This window comes from Bombus pascuorum, chromosome 8 (assembly GCF_905332965.1).
Source record: "Bombus pascuorum chromosome 8, iyBomPasc1.1, whole genome shotgun sequence".
In the NCBI taxonomy this organism is placed as follows: Eukaryota; Metazoa; Arthropoda; class Insecta; order Hymenoptera; family Apidae; genus Bombus; species Bombus pascuorum.
Window position 1 is genome coordinate 6226015 of NC_083495.1, and position 20947 is coordinate 6246961.

A 20947-nucleotide genomic window follows, 5' to 3' on the forward strand; every position below is an offset into this window, starting at 1 on the left:
CGACGAACTTCAAAACGAGAAAGATCACGTGTAGCATCCGGCAAGAGATGCTACAATAAAAATTCGATCGCGTACGCTTCAAACCATCGTAGCGACATGGCTACGAGATCGCAATGGCTGCTGTTGACTTGGTTGGGATTCTGCGGGGCATGGATGGACGAAAGGTCTGGAGAACACAATTTCCGCCAGATCCGATCTTCATCCGAAAGAAAAAAAACTTTCTGCTCGTACCACATTGCATAAAACGTAATTTTTAACGCGTTCCAGGCCTGTGTTGGAGTCTCGGGACGGAAATCTGTTCATTTCCGCTGCGAAGGACAAGAACATCACGCTGAAGATCTTGGGAGATGGCCACTTAAACGTGAACGAAATTAATTTGCTTGAAGTCGCAAACGCTGTATGGAGACACTATTTTCCTCAAGAACTGAACAGTGGTACGGATGATTTTCTCGTTAATGACGTAATTCGTCTCATATTTTTTTTAGGCGATAAGCGCGACACGTTTAATCGAAAGATGGAACATGGGATACCTGAACGAAGTGGAATCGAATTTACAACGATTGATACAGGTTGTGGAGGGTCCCGAGGGTTTGGAGAAAAGAATAGCCATGATGAGAGGATTTGGAGAAGGAAATAGTACGTTGCAGCCGGGAGCTCAATCAGCAAATAGAGTAAGTATCTCTTGAAATAAGATTTTCTTTACGAGGAATCATTTTGTTGAACTTAACCGATGTTTAATAATTAACACTTCGTTCAATCGATCATTTACAGTCTACACCTGGAATGAACTTAAGAATTCATATGATGGCTCGAGTATGTACAAAAGTTCCGACTAAATATTTTGCATGACGTATATTTAGCAGAGAATATTTAAATAACTGTGGAAATATATCTAGGTGAAGCGAATAGAAGAAAAAGTAAAGTCGATAGAATTGAAGCTGAAAACAAACGAATGTAGTAGCAATCCCTGTCTGAATGGTGGTACGTGTCAGGATCTTTACGAAGGATACCAGTGTCATTGTCCATCAAATTGGGAGGTAAATAATAAAATATTAACGAAGTTAAGTATTTTTTCTAAGTTTTCTATTTAAATATTTATTTGCGTGCACGTCATAGGGTCCAAATTGCGTCGTCGATGTAAATGAATGCGTTCGACTATTAGGAACAGATCTTGGATGCCAAAATGGAGCCACCTGCCATAATCTTCCAGGATCATACAGGTTCTAAAACAGTTTGTTTCTCATGAGAAACTGTTATACCAGTGTTCTACGATCTTCTACGTTTACTAACTTTATTTTACTTATTTTCAGTTGCGATTGCACAGCAGGATGGTACGGTCTCCATTGCACGAAGAAGTCTTCTATTTGCAAACCGGAGAACTCCAACGAACTATGTGGTCACGGTGTCTGCGTTAGCAAAGAGGGTTCTCCACTTGGTTACACCTGTATTTGCGACCAAGTATATACCACGAAACATCTAATTTCATCTATCATAATTTCATCGTTTCCTGTATGCAATCAAAATTTTGTATTCTTTCAGGGTTGGCAATCCGAGGGTACTAATCCAGCTTGTATCAAAGACGTGGACGAATGCTCCGAAAACCACAGACCGTGTTCTGTGAATCCTTGGGTTGCTTGTCGAAATGCTCCCGGAACGTTCTTCTGTGATTCTTGTCCTCAAGGATACTCAGGGAATGGTTATTATTGTGCGGATATCGACGAATGTATGATCGACAACGGAGGTTGCAGCACAGCTCCCAGAGTTCAATGCATCAATACCATGGTAATTTAGAAAATTCATGCCAGTATCAGTAATAGTATTTGTCAAATAAAGTACATATTGAGATATCGTATATATCAATGTACAGCGGGATAAATTGAAGAAATTTTTGAACGAGCTAGAATATACACGAATGTTAAACAGGGTTCAAGGATGTGCGGTCCCTGTCCCAGAGGATACAGCGGCGACGGTGTCACTTGTGTCTACGTTGGTAGCTGCGCCATCAACAACGGCGGCTGTCATCCGTTAGCCACATGCATCGAGAATCCAGCACTCACGAGCGCCTACGTGATTTGTCGTTGTCCAGCCGGTACAGTGGGCGATGGTCTCGGCCCGAACGGTTGTCAATCGACCGAGATATCTGCTCATTCACCTTGCGCTAGTAATCCTTGTGTGCACGGAAAGTGCACTATCCATGGCACCAGCTACACTTGCATCTGTAATGCTGGATACACCGGTAAGAATATATTATTCTTAATTGCCATTTAGCCAAGGATTAATAATATTTCGAATTATATCAGGGAGCATGTGTGACGTCAGAGATCCATGTGTACCGAATCCCTGTAAAAATAGCGGTGTCTGCCTGATTTCTAACGGCGTCCAAACCTGCGACTGTCCGTCGACGTACACTGGCAACAGATGCGAAACGCCACGACAGACCTGCGGCGGTGTGTCCCGCAATCCCTTGGGACATCTCGAGTTCCCGATCGGTGGAAACGTTTATCAGCACGGACTGAGCTGTGCCTGGGTTCTAGTCACCAACAGTTCGCTCGTGTTGAACGTTACGTTCACCCGTTTCAATCTAGAACATTCGACCGACTGTAAATACGACTTTTTACAGGTATCACGTCGATCGATCTATATTTCCATTTATTTTCGTCATATTCTACTCGTATTGTCGATCAAGCCGTTAATTGGATGACGCGTTTCAGATACACGACGGCAGGAACGCCGGTAGTCAAATGATTGGCAGATTTTGCGGCAACAATTTCCCCCTCAAGAATGGAAATATCGTGTCCTCTCACAACTCTCTGTACTTTTGGTTCCATTCGGATAATAGCATATCTCACGATGGATTCGCGTTTGAATGGAATAGTATCGAGCCCGTTTGCGGAGGCACTTTGACGAATGATTACGGCACGATCAGTTCTCCTGGATCGCCAGGAAGGTATCCGCCGAACAGAGACTGTTACTGGACGATTACCGTTAAATCCTCAAAGAGAATACAGATCCATTTCGGGCAATTGATGCTCGAGGAACATCCATCTTGCGAGGCCGATTTCCTTGAGGTAAGTGTGATTTATCGAGTCACTCTCCACGTCTATATAAATATATTCGTATTTCTGTCGATTGTTCACAGATCAGCACTATACATAACGAACGATTGGGGCTTTATTGTAATCACACTCATCCGCCGCCTCTTGTTGTGCCAGCTTCCAAAGCTGTAATTTATTTCCACTCTGACAGTGCTGGACAAGATGCTGGCTTCCAAATTCACTATTCTGCCATCGAAGGTAATTGAAATTTCACAAATAAATTCCAACTTCTACTTCCTTCAAATCATCCAAAATTATAAATCGCCTTTTTGCAGGCGTTCCTGGTTGTAACGACGTATATACCACTCCTACTGGTACCATTAGTAGTCCTACGATTACAAATATTCAAGATATAGAATGCGAATGGAAAATTCAGACGACTGTTGGTAAACGGATAAAAATTACCTGGCCTAAGTTGGAGCTCTCGGATACCGAATGTCGAATGCAAAAACTCGAGGTATCTTTTCTCCTAATCTTCACTTTCGAACTCTAAAATGAATTTTGTAAGGTAGAAATATTTTAACATTATTCTTTTTTTTACCAGATTTACGATGGAGATACCAGCGAATCTCCATTGCTCCAACGATACTGTGGTACTATGACTCCGCCCACGATAAAGTCGAGCACGAACGTGTTGCTGATCATCTTCACATCTAAAATGTACTCAGATGGCAGCTTCACCCTCTCTTATAACACAGTATGCGGCAAGCTATTCACCGATGATTCAGCAATTATCGAATTATCCATGTCTACAGACGGGTTTGGTGACCTTGACTGTGTCTACGAAATCAAGCAACCGCCTAACAAAAGAATCGTACTAAATATACTTGAGATGAGTATTGGTACTCAGCCGAGGATTCCATACAGAAACCTGAGGCTGCTTAGATTTCATCATTGGAATCCCTGGGGAATTAACACTCAGCGTAACAGTTGGCCAGAGAGATGGCAGGATGCATACAACTGGCCATTTGAAGACGACACGGGGCTTGGAGAAAACAGGCTAGCCTCTTGTTTGACAAGTTATCTCGATGTGTACGACGGCCCCAACGAGAACGCTCCGCATCTCGCTCATCTTTGTAACGCTGTCGAATCCTCCGACGGTTTAAACTACTATTCCACGCAAAATGTTATGCTGCTCAAGTATCAGTCCAAGAGTTGGGTCTTTAGTCAAATCCACTTCCGGGGGAATTACACGACGATTACAAACAGTAAGTGGAATGTTCCAGGAGGAAATATAAGAATACTAAGGAATTAAAGGAATTTCGTGCAGATGATAACGAAACTGCAGATATTTGTGCAAATTTATACTTACTTATTTATACTTACTTATATTTTCGCATATTACGTGCATTTTTGCGTCCTCAAATTGTCGGAAAATGCATGAAAATCCGTAATTTAACGGTAGCGCTTCTTTACGTTTAATGATTTTAAATTGGATATTTTCCAAAATAAACGAATAGCTTCTTTCTTAAATTTCTACTGGATTGCGAGTTACTCGATGAATTCCTAATACATGATTTATTCCAAAGGATGTGGAGGATTATACACAGAAACCAGCGGAACGATTCAGACGACTACTGAGTACGGTCACTACCGCAACGGTGAAACATGCATATGGACGATACAGGCCCCGCTAGGTTATATTGTGCAACTCACCTGGTTGACATTCGATTTGGAAAGACAAATTCGTTGTCAACATGACTATGTCAAGGTATACGAAAATTACATGACCAACAAAGAGGAGATAGGAACGTATGTATGAATTTTCATATGACAATCGGACGATTTGGAATTGTCAATAACAATGTTGTTCTTCAATTTCATAGCTTTTGTGGCGATACCAAACCGCCGATAATAATGACGCAAAGCAACGAATTAACTTTGATTTTCCGTTCCGATTCGACGATAACCCGCGAAGGATTTACTGCCACGTATCTCTTCATCGACGCCAGGAAAAGTTGTGGTGGTCATTTCGTTAAGGTAATGGGCGTTATTCAATCGCCAAATTATCCGAAAAATTATCCAAACAAAAGAGAATGCACGTGGGTGATCGAAGCTCCGAGCAAGCAAAAGGTGCTTCTCAATGTGACGCATTTCCATTTGGAAAATCATCCAAATTGCGATTTCGATTATCTAGAAATCAGGTAGACATTAAACTTTCAATGTTCTAATATATACTCAAATGTCCTGAAAAGAAATTAATATGATAAACGATTCTCTTAACTTCTTATTAGGAACGGTGGCTATGCAACTTCTCCATTGATCGGAAAATATTGTAAAACCGATATCCCCACGGAAATAATTAGTCAGACCAGTCAATTGTACCTGAAATTCGTGTCTGACCAAACGATATCGTTCGACGGATTCCGTATAGAATGGGACAGCACGACCACAGGTACAAGATGAATTCTTCGAAAGATACAAATTTTAACGACCGACTAAAGAATATTTCGGAGATCGAAAATCGTTTTCTTCGATGTTTCAGGCTGTGGTGGAACTATGAACGGCGTTACCGGCGACATCATATCTCCGAATTATCCGGAATCGTACATGCACCGGGCGGAATGCAAATGGACGATCGCGGTGGCGGCGGGCAGTTTGATACGGTTGCTAATAGTCGATCTGCAACTGGAGGAGCACACGAAGTGTAGATACGACTATATCGAGATATACGAGGGGAGCAATCGTCGAAACGGCCAGAGATACTGCCAATATCCTTATCCAAAAATCATTATGTCCAAGAGTAACGTGTTAAACATAGAGTTCCGCTCCGACTTTACGAATTCTGGTCGCGGTTTCCATCTGAAATATGAAACAGGTGAGTCGCCTTCCTCGGCAAATGCGTTAAAATTTGCCCCTGAAACGAATCCGGCATTGATCCATCTGCATCGGTACTCGACACCTGCCGATATACGTGTATTGTGGTATCGTATTAATTCTTCCTACACGTTGCCAATTTTTTACTTGTATAGGTTTAGTGGTAAACCAATGGACCTTAATTATTCATTATGTAATTATTGAATGTATCTATATATAACAAAACGCATTCCTTTTACAGTATGCCAGAATACATTACACGGCTTCTACGGCGTGATAGAATCTCCCAATTTCCCATACACGTACGAGAAGAATGCGAACTGCAGCTGGACGATTGAAGCCCCTATAGGTAACAAGATCAACATCACCTTCTCTCATTTTGACCTCGAAGGGACGAGTTATTCCAAATCCTGCGACTATGACTATCTGGAGGTGTACGAAGGTTACGACGGTGGTCCTCATACGGACCTCGGGAAATTCTGTGATTCCGCCCTTCCACACAAAATTCATTCGTCGGACCACCAAGTACACCTGAAATTCATCACTGACGGTTTCCTCAATTCCAACGGATTCCGACTGGAATGGGTTGTCGATGGTTGCGGTGGACATTTGACAAGGCCCTTCGACTCGTTCACGTCACCCGGATATCCGTCCGCTTATCCCTCGAACATCGACTGCGAATGGTTGATCGAGGTCGATTTCTCGCACAGCATCGAACTGACTCTCCACGATGTTGGTATCTTGAGATGAACGTTCTCCAACAGTCAACGACGAATAAAAATCTCTCGCGTATTTAATCTTGTTCTTTTAGATAAACACCGAAAAGCAGATGGATTGCTACTTCGACAAGGTTCAAATTTTCAGCGGCAAGGATGAGAGCGCACCGAAATTAGTCGAAATCTGCTACTCGCCTAAACCTGTAGTGTACACCAGCTTCGGAAACCAAATGTTCATCAAATTCCATTCCGACGTCACGTATGCGACCCGTGGATTTAACGCCAGTTACAAAAGCGTTCCCATCACCTGTGGTGGCAGATTTACCACCGATACAGGAATCATATTCTCCAAGAATTACCCGAAAAACTATCCGAATAGTCAAAATTGCAAGTGGTTGATACAAGTTGATCAAAATTACATCGTTAATATCACCTTCTTGGACTTCGATATCGAGAGCAGTAGAAATTGCACCGACGATTATGTTCAGGTTATACATTAAATATTTGTTTGGAGTTAGAAGAAGTAAATGGAACAAGTTGTAGAAAATTGTGACTTTTGTAACAGATATACGATGGGCCGACAACGGACTCGCCGTTATTAGGCACCCACTGCGGAAACGAACTGCCACCCTCTTACGAATCAAGCAGCAATGAGATGTTAGTTGTTATGAGAACAGACAGAATATTAGCAGCAAAAGGATTCCAAGCAAAGTATCGTAAAGACTGTGGCGCTCGTATCATTGTACGTGATCAAGGGTACGTCGTTCCATACGCAACTTATACCACCGACGCTCTTTCCGATGGAAGCTGTACATGGATATTGGTTGCCCAAGATCTAGGTAAAGTTCCGTCATGTTAGACAGTCATCCCATCATAAACAGTCTTTCTTTTGTAGATAATCTGTTTAGATTTTTAACTAATCTATTTTGAAACGTGCGGAGAAAGAAGATGATAAGTCACGTTTCCCAATTTTCTTTTTACAAGGGAACAGTTTTTAAATTCAATACGTTGTCAATTAATCCTGTGTTACCAAAATTTTCTTACCATTTAGTTTATATGATCTTTCCATAATTTATTGCAAGATATTAAAATATTGATTCTCGATAGGTTTTTACGAAATTTTGTCAGTCTATCAGCTATTTTTGGTCCTAACTGATTCTTTCCATTTTCTATTACAAAATATTAAAAGGCTACTTTAGTAATTATAAAGTGAATTATCAGATTCGTTCCTCTGTGACTTTCACGTAACAAGTATTCCAGTTATTAATTCTTTTTTCAATTTTTTAAAACAGCTGATCATGTCACCTTGACATTCACGTATTTGGATCTGGACGTGGTAGACTGGACTCGCATAGAGGTGTTCGATGGCGAAGGTTTGGATGGGCCATCTCGAGGCCATTGGGAAGCTGGTTCTGACACTGTACCCTTGCCGATAACCAGTAACGGTAATGCACTTACCGTGCATGTGACCTCAAGCTCCGAATTGTTAGCACGCTTTTCCTTCACCTATTCCGTATTAAATTCAGGTAAATGATGCGACCGCTTTTTTTATCGTTTCTGATATCTTCTTGGCAAACTTTTCGATACTGAAAACGATTATTACGCGACACATTGAACATTTAATGTATACTGCATTCGTAGTAACTGATTTGCGACTTTTTATGCGGTTTTGTCTGTGACGAGACACGATTATACATTTGATACCAATATAATAATTGAAACCAATTGAAAGTTACAAGGTATTTACTACAAATAAAAAAAATACATTTAGTTAAAAAGAAGTTAGTATGTGACATGAATAGTCACGTTAATATTGAGTGTTACAGATAATTTCACCGAATTTTGCTACTTAACGTAATATATAATTGGTCGTTCAAATTTCATTTTCAGATTTGTTTCAAGCTTTTCCAATATAGATGCTTATGAAATGTCAAAATATTTTGTATGACGCATATAATATATTCGTTAAATGTGTCCACGAATGCTCGAATACTTTCGTAAGCTTCGATGCTAAACAGATCGATCAATTTCGTCAAATCAATAAATTTGAGTTTCTTTTATCTAACTTTATCGAACATTAAATCTTATTGATTGAACTGCAGCATGCGGCGGAACGTACAAGACGTATAAAGGAGAGATCGCCTCGCCGAACTACCCCGACAGTTACCCCTTAAACGCCGAGTGCATCTGGATCCTGGACAACTCGCCCGGAAATAGACTTCACCTGAATTTCATCGACTTCGATCTGCAGCAAAGCGACGACTGTAACATGGATTATTTGGAGATACGCGAGGACAGTGGGATCGGGAAGCTGATCAATACTTTCTGCGGAACCAACGCAGAACCAGTTCAAACGTCGAAAAAATTGTGGATCAAGTTCAAGAGCGACAACGAGGGCGCAGGGAAGGGATTCAGAGCTCATTTTCAAGTGATAGGTGGAGACGAACTAAGTGGACCAGTAGGAACAATCACTTCTCCGCTTTATCCGATTCCTTATAAACAGAGCTACACCATGTGGAGAATCACGGTTGAGTTTGGGTCGATGATTCGAATCGATATCACGGATATATATATTAACAATTTCGATTCTGGCAGCAACTCTCTCAAGGTATATATAAAAATATATATATTTCAAATATTTGATAGCAGATGGAAAAGTGTTGCTCAGCATCATTCAAACACCTATACGATTCCAAAAGTACTGTTCCTCACAGTCCTTTTATCAGGAACCATCCTTGTCATCCTGAATCCGTTGCTAGTTCTTCGAAGAACAATGTTTCTCCTTTTTAAAGGAATGCAACCGTAGATCGTTTGTCATTCCTGAACTTTCATTCTAAGCGATCAAACTCTTGATATGCGATAGCTATAAGATTTCAAGTCACTAGCTATGGCACAACAACCGTTGACCTCAACAATTTGAAAAAACACATCATAACTAGCACGTATAATATTAAACGCGGAGGTTACTAGAGACTTTGAATTTATAACAACGACTACGTGTTTTGAACAGGTGTACGATGGTTACGATAACAATGCGCCAGTTTTGTTAGAAATTCAGAATTTTGATCAACCTCATTCCGTCACATCCACTGGTAATGTAGTCAATATAGAATTTTCGATCGATGTCTTTCTTGTATTTCGACATGGTGGCTGGTTCTCCCTTAATTGGCTTCAAATACCAAGAGACACCGATGATGGCAATACGGAAAATGAAGCTGTTAAACGTAAGTTCGAACATCGTTAATGTCATTGATTAAAACGTAACATTGTATCTTGCCACAGTGTCAGAGTGCAGTATGGAAGTGGCTCTACAGAACAGCAGTAGATACGATATCACGTCGCCCGGCTGGCCGCATGGCTATGCTGATAATCTTCGTTGCGTATGGGTTTTCACTTCTCCACCCGGAACTCACTTGGTCTTCAGAGTATTATACATGGATCTAGAAGAAAGCAACGATTGCGTGTCAGATTTTGTCACGGTTTACAACGGCAATGCCCTGACAGACGACAGTAACGCGAATCTATTGCACAAATTATGCCTATCGAATTCTACGTCGATGATAATAGAAGCGGAAAACGTGATGACGGTGAAGTTCGAATCAGATAGCTACTTGAACGAAACAGGCTTCAGCGCATACGTCTACCAAGGTAAAAATATTTTCAAGTACTCTTGCATTCGAGGACATTATTCACAATATAGGGTGTTCATTGTCGATGTAACTCAGCTTGTGGTGGTAAGCTATCTGGGCCAAACGGAGCGATCGAGATCAATAATGTTACATCGAGGTTGCAATCGCATAGTTGGGATATTTCGTGCGAGTGGGTGGTCACAGTGAGACCTGGGCGAACGATAGAAGTGAACATCGTTGAGATGTCGATAAAAAATCCCAGTTCGACGTGCAGTAATAATTTTCTTATGGTAAATTTGCATTCAATATTAAACCTGTCAATGATAATATTTTAATTCCTTGAAATACGTGACTAACTGTTTTTATAGTTGAAAAATGGTGGAGAGATTGCGTCGCCTTTACTTGGAGCTGGAAAGTACTGCGGTTTCGTGGCACCAAGTCCTCTCCAAACCACCGGAAATCGCCTATACGTGAAGGCGCACGGTATTCAGCCCAATATCCAATTTAAATTAACCTACAGGTGATTACGGCTATTTTTCTTACCCATTAATACGTTCCACACCTGTCAAGTCAAATTTTCTGAAGAAATTTGATGAATTATTCAGCGAAGTGAGCATGAACTGCGGAGGTGAATTCTACCTGACGAGCAAGCAGAAGGAATGGGAAATTGCCACCCCGAATTACCCAAACATCCCTCCAACATATTCAGAGTGCACGTGGACAGCAATAGCGCCTGGCAGAGAAAGGATATTCATCCATTTCATCGAAAGATTCGATTTGAGTTCCTCCCTAAAGTGAGTCTTGGATGTACCAACAGTGAGCAACTAACCTACTATATTAAATCGTTCAAGTTCCGTGAACAGTAAGAGAGGAAACGAATTTCAGCTGTGAGAAGGAGTACGTTGAGATCAGGGATGGTGGAACGAGCTACTCCAGACTGTTAGGAAGATACTGTAAAGACACAGCTCCCAGCAGCATGATCAGTACCGAAAATATGATGTATGTTCACTTTTACACGGACGTTCCGGAGCCCAAGAATGGTTTCAAAGCTGTGCTATCTATCAAAGGTTAGATGATATGTAATATCGCAATTTACTTCGTTCTAAATATTTTGCATTCGTGAATCAAAGTTATACATGGAAATTCACACGTTTGAAATAATTTTCTAAAGTTTGCTGCTTTTCTTGTAGATTTATGCGGTGGGATCATCAGAGGTCTCAGTGGCTTCATCTCATCACCGAACTATCCGTTGGGATACGCCAAAAATCATAATTGCACTTGGCGAATAATCGCTCCAGCGGATCACACATTGAAATTCACGTTCTTAGATATAAACTTACCTAACCGCCATTCTTGCAAGGATTACGTGCAGATCCAGGAAGTGATGCCGGTGAATAAAACGAGTAAGTAGAAACAGACTTACAGGTTAGACCGAACGCGGATGAACGCTTTCTATGATCTTCCCCTTTTTTTACTTTTTATCAGATGTCGAAATTGGCAAGTATTGCGGTTTCGTGAAACCCGAAGCTGTCGAAACGGCATCCAACGAAGCGATAGTGACGTTTATAAGCGATGATATCGAATACATATCCTACCGGGGTTTCAATCTTAACTTTACCGCTAGTCAAGAAAGTGAGTACCAAATGAGAATCGAAATGGAAATGAAACGACAATAAATAATGTTTATTGCAGTCTGTGGAGGTGAAATCACTGATATGATGGGCACGATCAAGCCGAATGGTTATCCCAATATCGCAACAAGTTCAAAGTACGTAATTGAAAATTTATGTTAAATTAAACCTTCTGTACTTTATCTACTTCTATTCTTTTGCAGATACTGTGACTGGAGAATTAAATTGCCGGTAGGATATCACGTAGTTGCTGAATTACAGGACTTAGATATCATGCCCGGAATTCAGTCACGACTGGGTTACACAGTAACGGTAATTATCAACGACCTTACAATCTTCACCATTTTACCATTTCAACCGTTAACTGATCTTTTTTTCAGTTTTACAACGATTTCCGCTTCAAATCCAGGATCAAGACAATACGATCGAATTCAACAGATCGAATAATAATAAGCTCTAGTAATACCATGATGATCGGTTATTATTCGTCACCAGGCTATCGTGGTTTCAAATTGCGCTACCGTGCCGAACCAAATCCTCGTACGTTCGCGAAATAAATATTCCTTTGATAGATCAAAAGTGCAATTGTCCGATGAACAATATTGTTATCCAAACTTTCAGCCTGCGGTGGAGTGATACAAGAAATCAAAGGTAGTCTGTCACCACCAAAGCATCGACCTTTCAACGAGTCGTCCTATTTCTGTCTCTGGAACATAATAGCACCGAATAGTCTAATAAACAGCAGTCATCTTGGGGTGACATTGTCGATAAAGGTGATTGGCCTAATCAGCGATATTCGTGGATACGCCTCAACCAAGTATTGCTTCCGGGACCGGGTCATTTCTTTGAGTGGTAAGATTGTCATTGTCAACCGAATTGTGTCTTCTTATCGCTAAACGATTTTTTAAAAACGAGGAAAATATGAAAGAATTGCTGTTGATTTTTTTTAATTTAAAAGGTTTATTCAAAAAGTTTGTAGAAAAATTTCAAACATTAAAAGTATCGTTTGCTCGATTAGGACGAAAGTGAGACTTAAATATACGTTATATCGCATACATTAAAATTCGACGAATACTGGAACATATTTTTGTTTTCCAAGGTATCGGTATGATTTGCGGCAACTTCTCGGAACCGGTATATTTGAGAAGTCCCAAAGTGATGAACGAGTTGACCGTAAGTCTCAAACGAAGGAAATACGATGGCGTTACATACATTGTGCACATAGCGCATATCTGTTTGAAATTTGTAGATAGTGAACAGTACTTTCGGGGCACCGATGCACTTCACCCTCGAGTACGAATGGCAACCTTGCGGTGGCATTCTTAACGGATTGACGCACGTGATACAGGCGCCTAAAAATATATCCTATCCTATTAATTGCGTCTGGCACGCGAATTATCCAGACAATGGAGAAATGATCAAGCTCCACTTCAACAGACTACACTTGAGTGGCTGTGACAAGAATTACATCAGTATCAGGTACTTTGGAAACAAATAACTTACTGTAAACCTCTGTAAATCTCTAGAGCTAGCGACGGTTGAAATGTGAAATTTGAATCAAAGATATTAGTACGAGAAACAAAGCTTTGTCCACATAGCTATATTTTACAAACAAAGGTTTCCGAAAATCCTCCAAAATGCACCATAGTAAGTGTACTTTAAAGAGAAATGGAATTATCCCAAAACATTACGATATTTCTAGTTTCAAGATTACACGTCTTCCAAATTCTTCAATGTGCTTGTTTCTTAGGAACGGTGGTCCACTCTCGCCAGAGATTGGCAAATTCTGCGGTAACGTGCAACCTAATAACATCACCAGCATATCTAATCAGCTGTGGATCGAATATACAGCAGTAGAGGATCCCAGTGACTTCGAGTTCGTCCTGGAACCAGAAAACGACGGATGTGGAGGCACACTTCATGGCAACAGTCGCGAAATATCATCCCCTAAGTAAATGAAAGCACGATAACGCAAAATGAATCAGAGAAATATCTGATTCAACGATTCATTCATATTTTTCGTGTATCTACAGGTTCCCGGCGAAATATCCCAATAACGCAGAGTGCGTCTGGGAAATAATAGCAGACAACGGCTATCACGTCGGCCTGGTATTCGTTGATCGTTTCAATTTGGAGAGCAGCCCTAACTGCGAGAAGGATTACGTACAGGTGCGTGAGAAATTTGCATGGTAATGAAATTGTGCAATAGGTTTCCGTTGCACCCGGACGACGAACTTCGTCGACGCACCGTGTTAGCATGAAAAGTAACGACAGTATGTTATGTTTGGTCTTATTATTATCGCTGTCCAGCGTGGCAAGAAATGAAGCAATTGATAGACACGAAACCAGTAGGGATATGACGTGTTGCAAGTTCGAAATAGTCGCGAGATTTTATCTTTCGAATATTTTGCCTGGTGTAGATGTTCGACTGGGTGACAGACGCAAAGAATAAATCTTCCACGGGAATGTGGAAGGATCTTGGAAAAGTCTGCGGTAGAAACACGCCGTTGACATTCAATTCGACCAGCAATCGTATGAAAGTTATCTTCCATTCGAACGAGGCGATCCAGGGTGACGGATTCCGCGCCGTTTGGCAGGAGAACTGCGGTGGAGTTTTCGAAGCCACCTCTCACCGCAAGATTATCACATCGCCATCGTATCCGAATTTCTATCCGCCAAATTTCTTCTGTAATTATACTATCGTGGCGCCAGAAGAAAGCATAATAATCAATTTCAAGGAATTCCAGATCGAACACAGTAAGCAGAAATAAATGCTACTAAGAGAACGTGACAGATACCATTGAAATTCATCATTTGGTGTTTCCGTTAATCATAGGTCGTAGGGACTGTAACCTCGACAATGTGACGATTTCATACGAAGACATGTATGCAATGGAGGAGAATGTTTATTGCGGAGAGAATAAGCCACCCTTACTAAAGGCGACAAACAAAGTGGAGATCATCTTTAGAACCGATAGATTCATTCAACGAAGCGGGTTTCTATTCGAATATCATCTCAATGGTACTCATAGCCACATATCATAAACAATAAAAATTCGAAACTTTCAATAGAATTTGTCTTTCAACGATGTCTTTTTTTCTTTCTATCTCGAAAGACTGTGGCGGAAAGATGACAGAGCCTGGAGACATTAAGCTCTTAACACGCGATGGCGCATACCTCGGAGGTATGAACTGTGTCTGGAAAATCCAAGCACCCTCAGACAAGAGTGTCGTTCTCCGTTTCGAAAGTTTCGTACTCGAGTCCAGCTATAGGTACCTTATCCGATATTCAAGTTCGAAGGAATTATAGTGACAGTGGTATTTTACGATAATACTATAAATCTTGCAGCTGTTTGTACGACGCCGTGACAATCTACGAAGGTCTGGAGGAAAACGAGCAGAATAGACTAGCTAAACTGTGCGGAGATCTGTCGGAACATTTGCCAGTCATAAAGTCTAACTCAAGTTCCATGCGGGTTTTGTTCCACGCGGATTACAGCCGCCACTATTCTGGTTTCACCGCAAAGGTAACTTCTACGTATAGTTTATAATTAGAATTTCCAGTCTTTTTAATAGTATTACAAGCCATTTTCTTTTAGAATCGCTTAATTTTCAAATCGTTTCATTCTCTCAGGTACTTTTTGTGAAAAGTGTCGCAGCAGGTTGCGGTGGAGTCATTCATTTGCTTACTCCTCATAATCAGACATTCAAGACTCAGAAAGACTCGACGTACGATAGCCTGGAAGATTGTCACTGGAACGTGATAACGTCAGTGGGAAAAATTATCAAATTCACTATCAACAGCATGGATATCAAGAATAAAACTAACAATAAAAATGCCACTATCGACAATGAATGCACTGGCGATTTTCTTGAGGTAAAATTTTCCCTTCACCTACTAACTTTTGTATTGTTATGTCTTTAACTTCTTGTTACGTCGTTTAGGTTCGCGATGGCTCCGGACCTTTTAGCCAGCTTTTAGGAAAATTCTGTGGCAACCAACCTCCGCTTCCTATATTGTCCGGTTCCAATACTCTTTGGGTACGATTCGTCAGCGATGGTACGCTCGAAGGAGCTGGCGTCGATGGCACTTTTGACACATTAGATGGTGAAATCAATTAAATATCGACTAATTAATGAGAAAATACTCGATGCTTAACGGTTGTTCGATTTTTCCAGGGTTATGTGTCTATGCCGCCCCAATAGTGAACAACTCGAGACTTACACTGACTTCGCCGAATTATCCGAATAATTACGAACCAAATACAAGGTGTCATTGGACAATAAGTTCCGAAGACATGTACACCGAAAGACTAAGGATACAATTTTTAGACTTCGATCTAGCTGACTCCCGCCAGTGCGAAGATGACTACGTTGAAATCCTAGACAGCAGGGTAAGTTGCTTAATGTATGACCTATCCAGTTCAGAAATATCGTTATCGTATCATCATGAAACGATGTTCATACAGAATCGAAAGTACATCGAGGAAGGCTACGGCGAGAATTTCGTTTGGAATGGAAACATGCTGACAGAAATTTATGATTCGGTAATGAAACTTATCTTTTAATACCTATAACATTTAAAAATTTTATATGTATATTTGTATATTGTTGTTTCCAAATTATTATTTAATATTGTCAAATTTTTATGGTTTAATAAATTATAGGGCGGTTTTGCGCCATCCACTTCGTACAAATATTGTGGCAACAGTTTGCCTCATGATTTCTATAGGTAGGTAACGAGTTCTCAAACAGAATCTAAACGTACAAAAATTGAACATAGAAAGTTAAATTTCCTTGTCGATACAGTTACAGCAGCGAATTGCACGTGACGTTCAAAGGTTCTAGCGCTGGTCACAAAGGTTTTAAGCTCGAATATAGCAAGTCGACGTGCGATCGGAATTTCACCGCGGAACAAGGTCGAATCGTACACGAAGGTATCACTGATTGTTGGATCACGATAACAGCGCCTGAAAACCGCACAATCTCTTTATATTTTAACCAATTCTCGCTCTACGACCCGGACGAGTGCACCAAGAGCTCCTTACAAGCAAGTGTTCTAATCGCGTTTCTATTTATACATCCTCTTACAAAGATTCTGTTTCTACTTGGTCATGTTGTGTTCACTTAGGTATTCGATGGTGATTTGACTGATAAATTGGTAGCGTCGTTGTGTTCTATGGATGTGCCTAGTCCTATTTTCAGTACCGGAAACAAGCTGAGTTTACATTCTCGGTCCGAATGGTCATCTAGCTTTGAGTTCTACGACATCACATATACCACTACGGACGCAGGTGAGAACAGAGTGTGTTCGATATTAATACTGAAAATCAGTGCGTTGTTTGAGAATTGTTGCGTGAGCATGTTAGGAAATAGATAAAGATTTTGTAGGAGGTGGGAAGCATCATGCGTGGGAAGGACAAATAGGAATGAAACAAGTGAAAATAGTGGGAAATAGTGTATAATTCTGTGAGGAAACCACACGCCATAAAATAATTATTTGTTGTATGCAATAATTAATCACATACAGGTCGTGGCTGCGGTGGTCGTATATTTAATTACGCCGGATCGTTTACGTCACCTATGTACCCCAACGAATATCGCAATAACACGGTGTGTGTCTGGGACATTACCGTACCAAATGGCCTGAAAGCTGCCTTGACTTTCGCAGTATTCGACATCGGCACGAAGAAGAGCTGTTCTTACGATTACAACGTTGTGAAAATCTACGATATCACATCGACTGGAGAGGAAGTTCTTTCCACTACTTACTGTGGAGGGGTAATTCGTCATCAGAATATAAGACCAATTGCTGAGTTTATTTGAAGAGCAAGGTGATAATGATCTTTTCATCGAATTTTTATTTGTCTTTGCAGGATGATCCGGCACCGTTTGTGGCCAGTAGCAATCGAGTAATCGTGAAATTTATTTCATCGGTGAACAATATTGGAACCGGTTGGAGAGCGAATTTCGATGGCCGAGAGGATTAAAAGAAGAGACGTCTGAGTGCAAACATCAGAGAACGATTTATAAATATATTTATTCTATCAAAGTGTATGTATATTTCGCATGTTAACAATGCAGTATATTTATGGTAGCGCGCTTTGAAAAGGTAAACGAATTAAGGCGATTGTCCAACAACTATTATTTGTAAATAACGTAATGTTTGTGCGATGTGGGTAGAAATGAAATAAATCAGATTTCGTACAACGTTTCGTATTGTTATTGGTCGATAATTCATTGTAATATCGTATTGGCTAGAACCAATACCGCCGAGCATTGTTGACTCGTGCGAAATTAATTCAACGATCTTCTCAATATCCTATCGATAAATCATGAATAATATAATATGATATTTTCGAATGTGTTCATATTTAACTATTTAAACGTCATCCACGCAATTCTCGTTCGTTTCATTGTCCTCCGCTTCTCCAAGTTCCGCCACCGAACAGCTTTTCGCCCTTCCGTTCGCTTCTTCTATCTTCGAATCTTCTTCTACAACTGGCAGAGTTTCTGTATCTAGTTCTTCGTCATTTTGTATCTCTCGTTTCTTCCTGTTCTTTTCGCGTTTGTTCTTCTCAGCTTTCTTCTTGTCCTTTTTAGACACCGATTTCGCTTTAGTCTCCTCTTCTTCCACTTCCAACGGTGCTTCCTCTACTTCCTCCACCTTCGTTTGTTTTTCTTTCTTCTGGACCTTCTTCTTCTTACCTTCCTTCGTCACCTTCTCGGACTTGTCCAGATTTTCACTTTCCACTTTCTGCTTTGACTTCTTTTCATTTTCCAAATTGTTTTGTTCTTCTACTTTTTTATCTTTCAATCTCTTATCTTTCGACCTCTTGGAATCTTTCTGGTGCACTTCTTGAGACTCACCAGAATATTTAGTTTTCTTCTTAGACTCATATTTCGAATTGGTTCGAGGGTCGGCGTTTTCCTTCCCTTTCAGTTTCTTATTCTTCGACTTGTGCCCTTTTCCTGATTCCTCATTTTCAGCAACGTTTTCAGAGTAGCTCTCCACGTTCTTTTCCTCCAACGCGCTGTTCTTCCTCTTCCTCGGCTGTAAGTTCTTGCCCTCTCCATCCTTCCATTTTCCTTCCCTAAAACAACGAAAATCAGCATCGTAGCATAACGTAATCACGAGAAAACGATGCAGAAGCAACGTCCGTCACCCGTGACCAGATAAACGCTACCGAGAGCAAAGCGATTATTGCGTAACTGACGCCACGACGCATACAATCCGATGCATCATACTGCGCTTTTCCAAACTCACTTCGAATACGCTACATCCTTCTTTTTCCTTTCGTGACCTTTCTTCGACTCCACTTCCTTGCCAGGCTTCTTTGCCAACGCATCGGAGACGAGCACCGTGGCAATCAACAAAATAGTAAATAGTACCCAGATCCTGAAGAAACGTTCCACGAATTAAAATGATCGCTTTCTAACGTTAATGCGGCCAAACCGCGTGAAAATTAAAATATTCTCCTCACCGCATATTTGCTCCGCGATTGAATCACTCTTGATCCTCTAACGATACGTATCGAGTCTGGAGATCGCGTACGACCGAAATCAAGATTCAGCGCAATACTGACTGCTATTCGTCAGTCCTCTTATATCTTATACTGTGTCTTCATTCATATCTCGATAAACACGCTTGCCCCACGGCTCGATGATCGCGCAGTTCGTGAATGGTTCTTACGGTATCGGTGTCGATATCAGTGTGAAATCTATTGGTAATACGTGGACGAATAATTGCGATCTGAATTCGTAACGCGGAAAGTTCGAAGTTCGAGTACGTAACTCTTCCTCGCTTCAACGTATCGTGCGTTCTTGACCTAGAACAGCCTGTGCCTGAAATAGCAAAACCGACTATTCACATCCTACGCACGAATCTTCTATCCTTGATATCTTCAGGAATTTTCCACATTTTTCTCGTCCTGTTTTTGACATTTCGCTTAACCGCTATCGTTTCACTACCACCACGAAACGAGATATTTAGGTCGGTTCATATCTAATCTTCGTGCTGACGGTCTCTGACGTCAGGGGCCACTCAAGGAAGCTCTACATTGTGACAAACAAGCATTCGTGTCACAGGTAATTTTCAATATTACGCGGTTTATACCATTTACGTCTTTTGTTTGGGTCCAGTTACTCTTATCGAGTTATGACGCCACTGGATTAGAGATGCAGGACGCAGCTTCTAGATGCAGATTTTGGCTCATCACGCAATTGTTCTTGCGCCTGCTTCCATAGGTGGTAGTATAAACAAACTGAGGTGAGATTGATCCAATTGCGATTCCTCGGAGTAGCCAAATTTTACAATTGCGTCTTATTACGATGATACGATATCTTTGGTAGATTAAACGTGAATTCGAGTGTGGCAATCGCCAATTAATTTTCGTTGAATAAATTCCGCATTATGTGTATTAAGTACTCTAGGAGCGAGAAACTGAAGAGCTAAAAGCTAATTTAAATATAAATTGGAGAATGTGTTGTTGATTATTTTTAACACGTATATCTATTTTTGAAATTGTGAAAAATCGTGAAGCCATAGGTCTGTGTGTTAATGCGTTTGTTTTATGATTTCTCGTTCATTTTTCGAAGCAACTCAAGACGTTTTTGCTTATTAAAAGACGAAAATACCCAGTTTACGAGGATCCATAAATCTCGCCAGTTTTCGTTGATCGGTTTTTAGTAACAAACGAGTTACCGAACTATTTACTTTATGGAATACGATATCTATTCTCAATGAGTACCTGCAGCAAATATCATCGCGATATCTTGAGCAGATAAACGCCTTTTTTCGTTTTTTGTCATATTCCCCAGGTCGTTTGCATTACTCTTATCATTCGATTGCTTTTTTTTTTTTTAGAAAAGATTCATTTTTTTCGAAGCTATCAACGTCAACGTGTATTTGAAGACCGTTTATTATCCGATTTATCTTAGGATCAGAGTGCGATAATTCCGTATGACGCAAACAATTGTTGATATTAATTGACTCAACGACAAAAATTATACAGAATTTACGTAAATAGAATTAATATGAAATTTTGAATTGGTAATCG

At 40.6% G+C, this 20947-nt stretch overlaps 2 protein-coding genes across 2 annotated transcripts; one reads left to right on the top strand and one right to left on the bottom strand.

The window, feature by feature from the left end:
• LOC132910102 (cubilin) lies at positions 1-18098 on the top strand. Its single transcript, XM_060965558.1, has 52 exons — positions 1-164; positions 268-397; positions 486-671; positions 772-813; positions 897-1037; positions 1117-1220; positions 1311-1458; positions 1540-1782; positions 1924-2236; positions 2301-2620; positions 2712-3068; positions 3140-3293; positions 3371-3552; positions 3640-4303; positions 4625-4847; positions 4922-5239; positions 5330-5490; positions 5581-5913; positions 6154-6644; positions 6724-7116; positions 7194-7467; positions 7921-8154; positions 8731-9236; positions 9639-9852; positions 9911-10276; positions 10354-10547; positions 10626-10777; positions 10863-11051; positions 11143-11324; positions 11448-11660; positions 11743-11889; positions 11950-12025; positions 12092-12200; positions 12269-12428; positions 12510-12740; positions 12988-13061; positions 13138-13367; positions 13639-13839; positions 13922-14057; positions 14309-14645; positions 14725-14910; positions 15005-15161; positions 15238-15415; positions 15523-15765; positions 15834-15996; positions 16068-16282; positions 16358-16435; positions 16556-16620; positions 16698-16938; positions 17020-17182; positions 17419-17669; positions 17765-18098. The coding sequence occupies exons 1-52, from the start codon at positions 97-99 to the stop codon at positions 17876-17878; spliced, it is 11250 nt and encodes a 3749-aa protein (XP_060821541.1). The 5' UTR covers positions 1-96; the 3' UTR covers positions 17879-18098.
• On the bottom strand, positions 17910-20364 carry LOC132910133 (uncharacterized). The gene is made up of 3 exons (XM_060965630.1): positions 19373-20364; positions 19156-19287; positions 17910-18982 (listed from the first exon to the last, which is right to left on the bottom strand). The coding sequence occupies exons 1-3, from the start codon at positions 19375-19377 to the stop codon at positions 18271-18273; spliced, it is 849 nt and encodes a 282-aa protein (XP_060821613.1). The 5' UTR covers positions 19378-20364; the 3' UTR covers positions 17910-18270.
• Between the last annotated feature and the right edge of the window lie 583 nt (positions 20365-20947).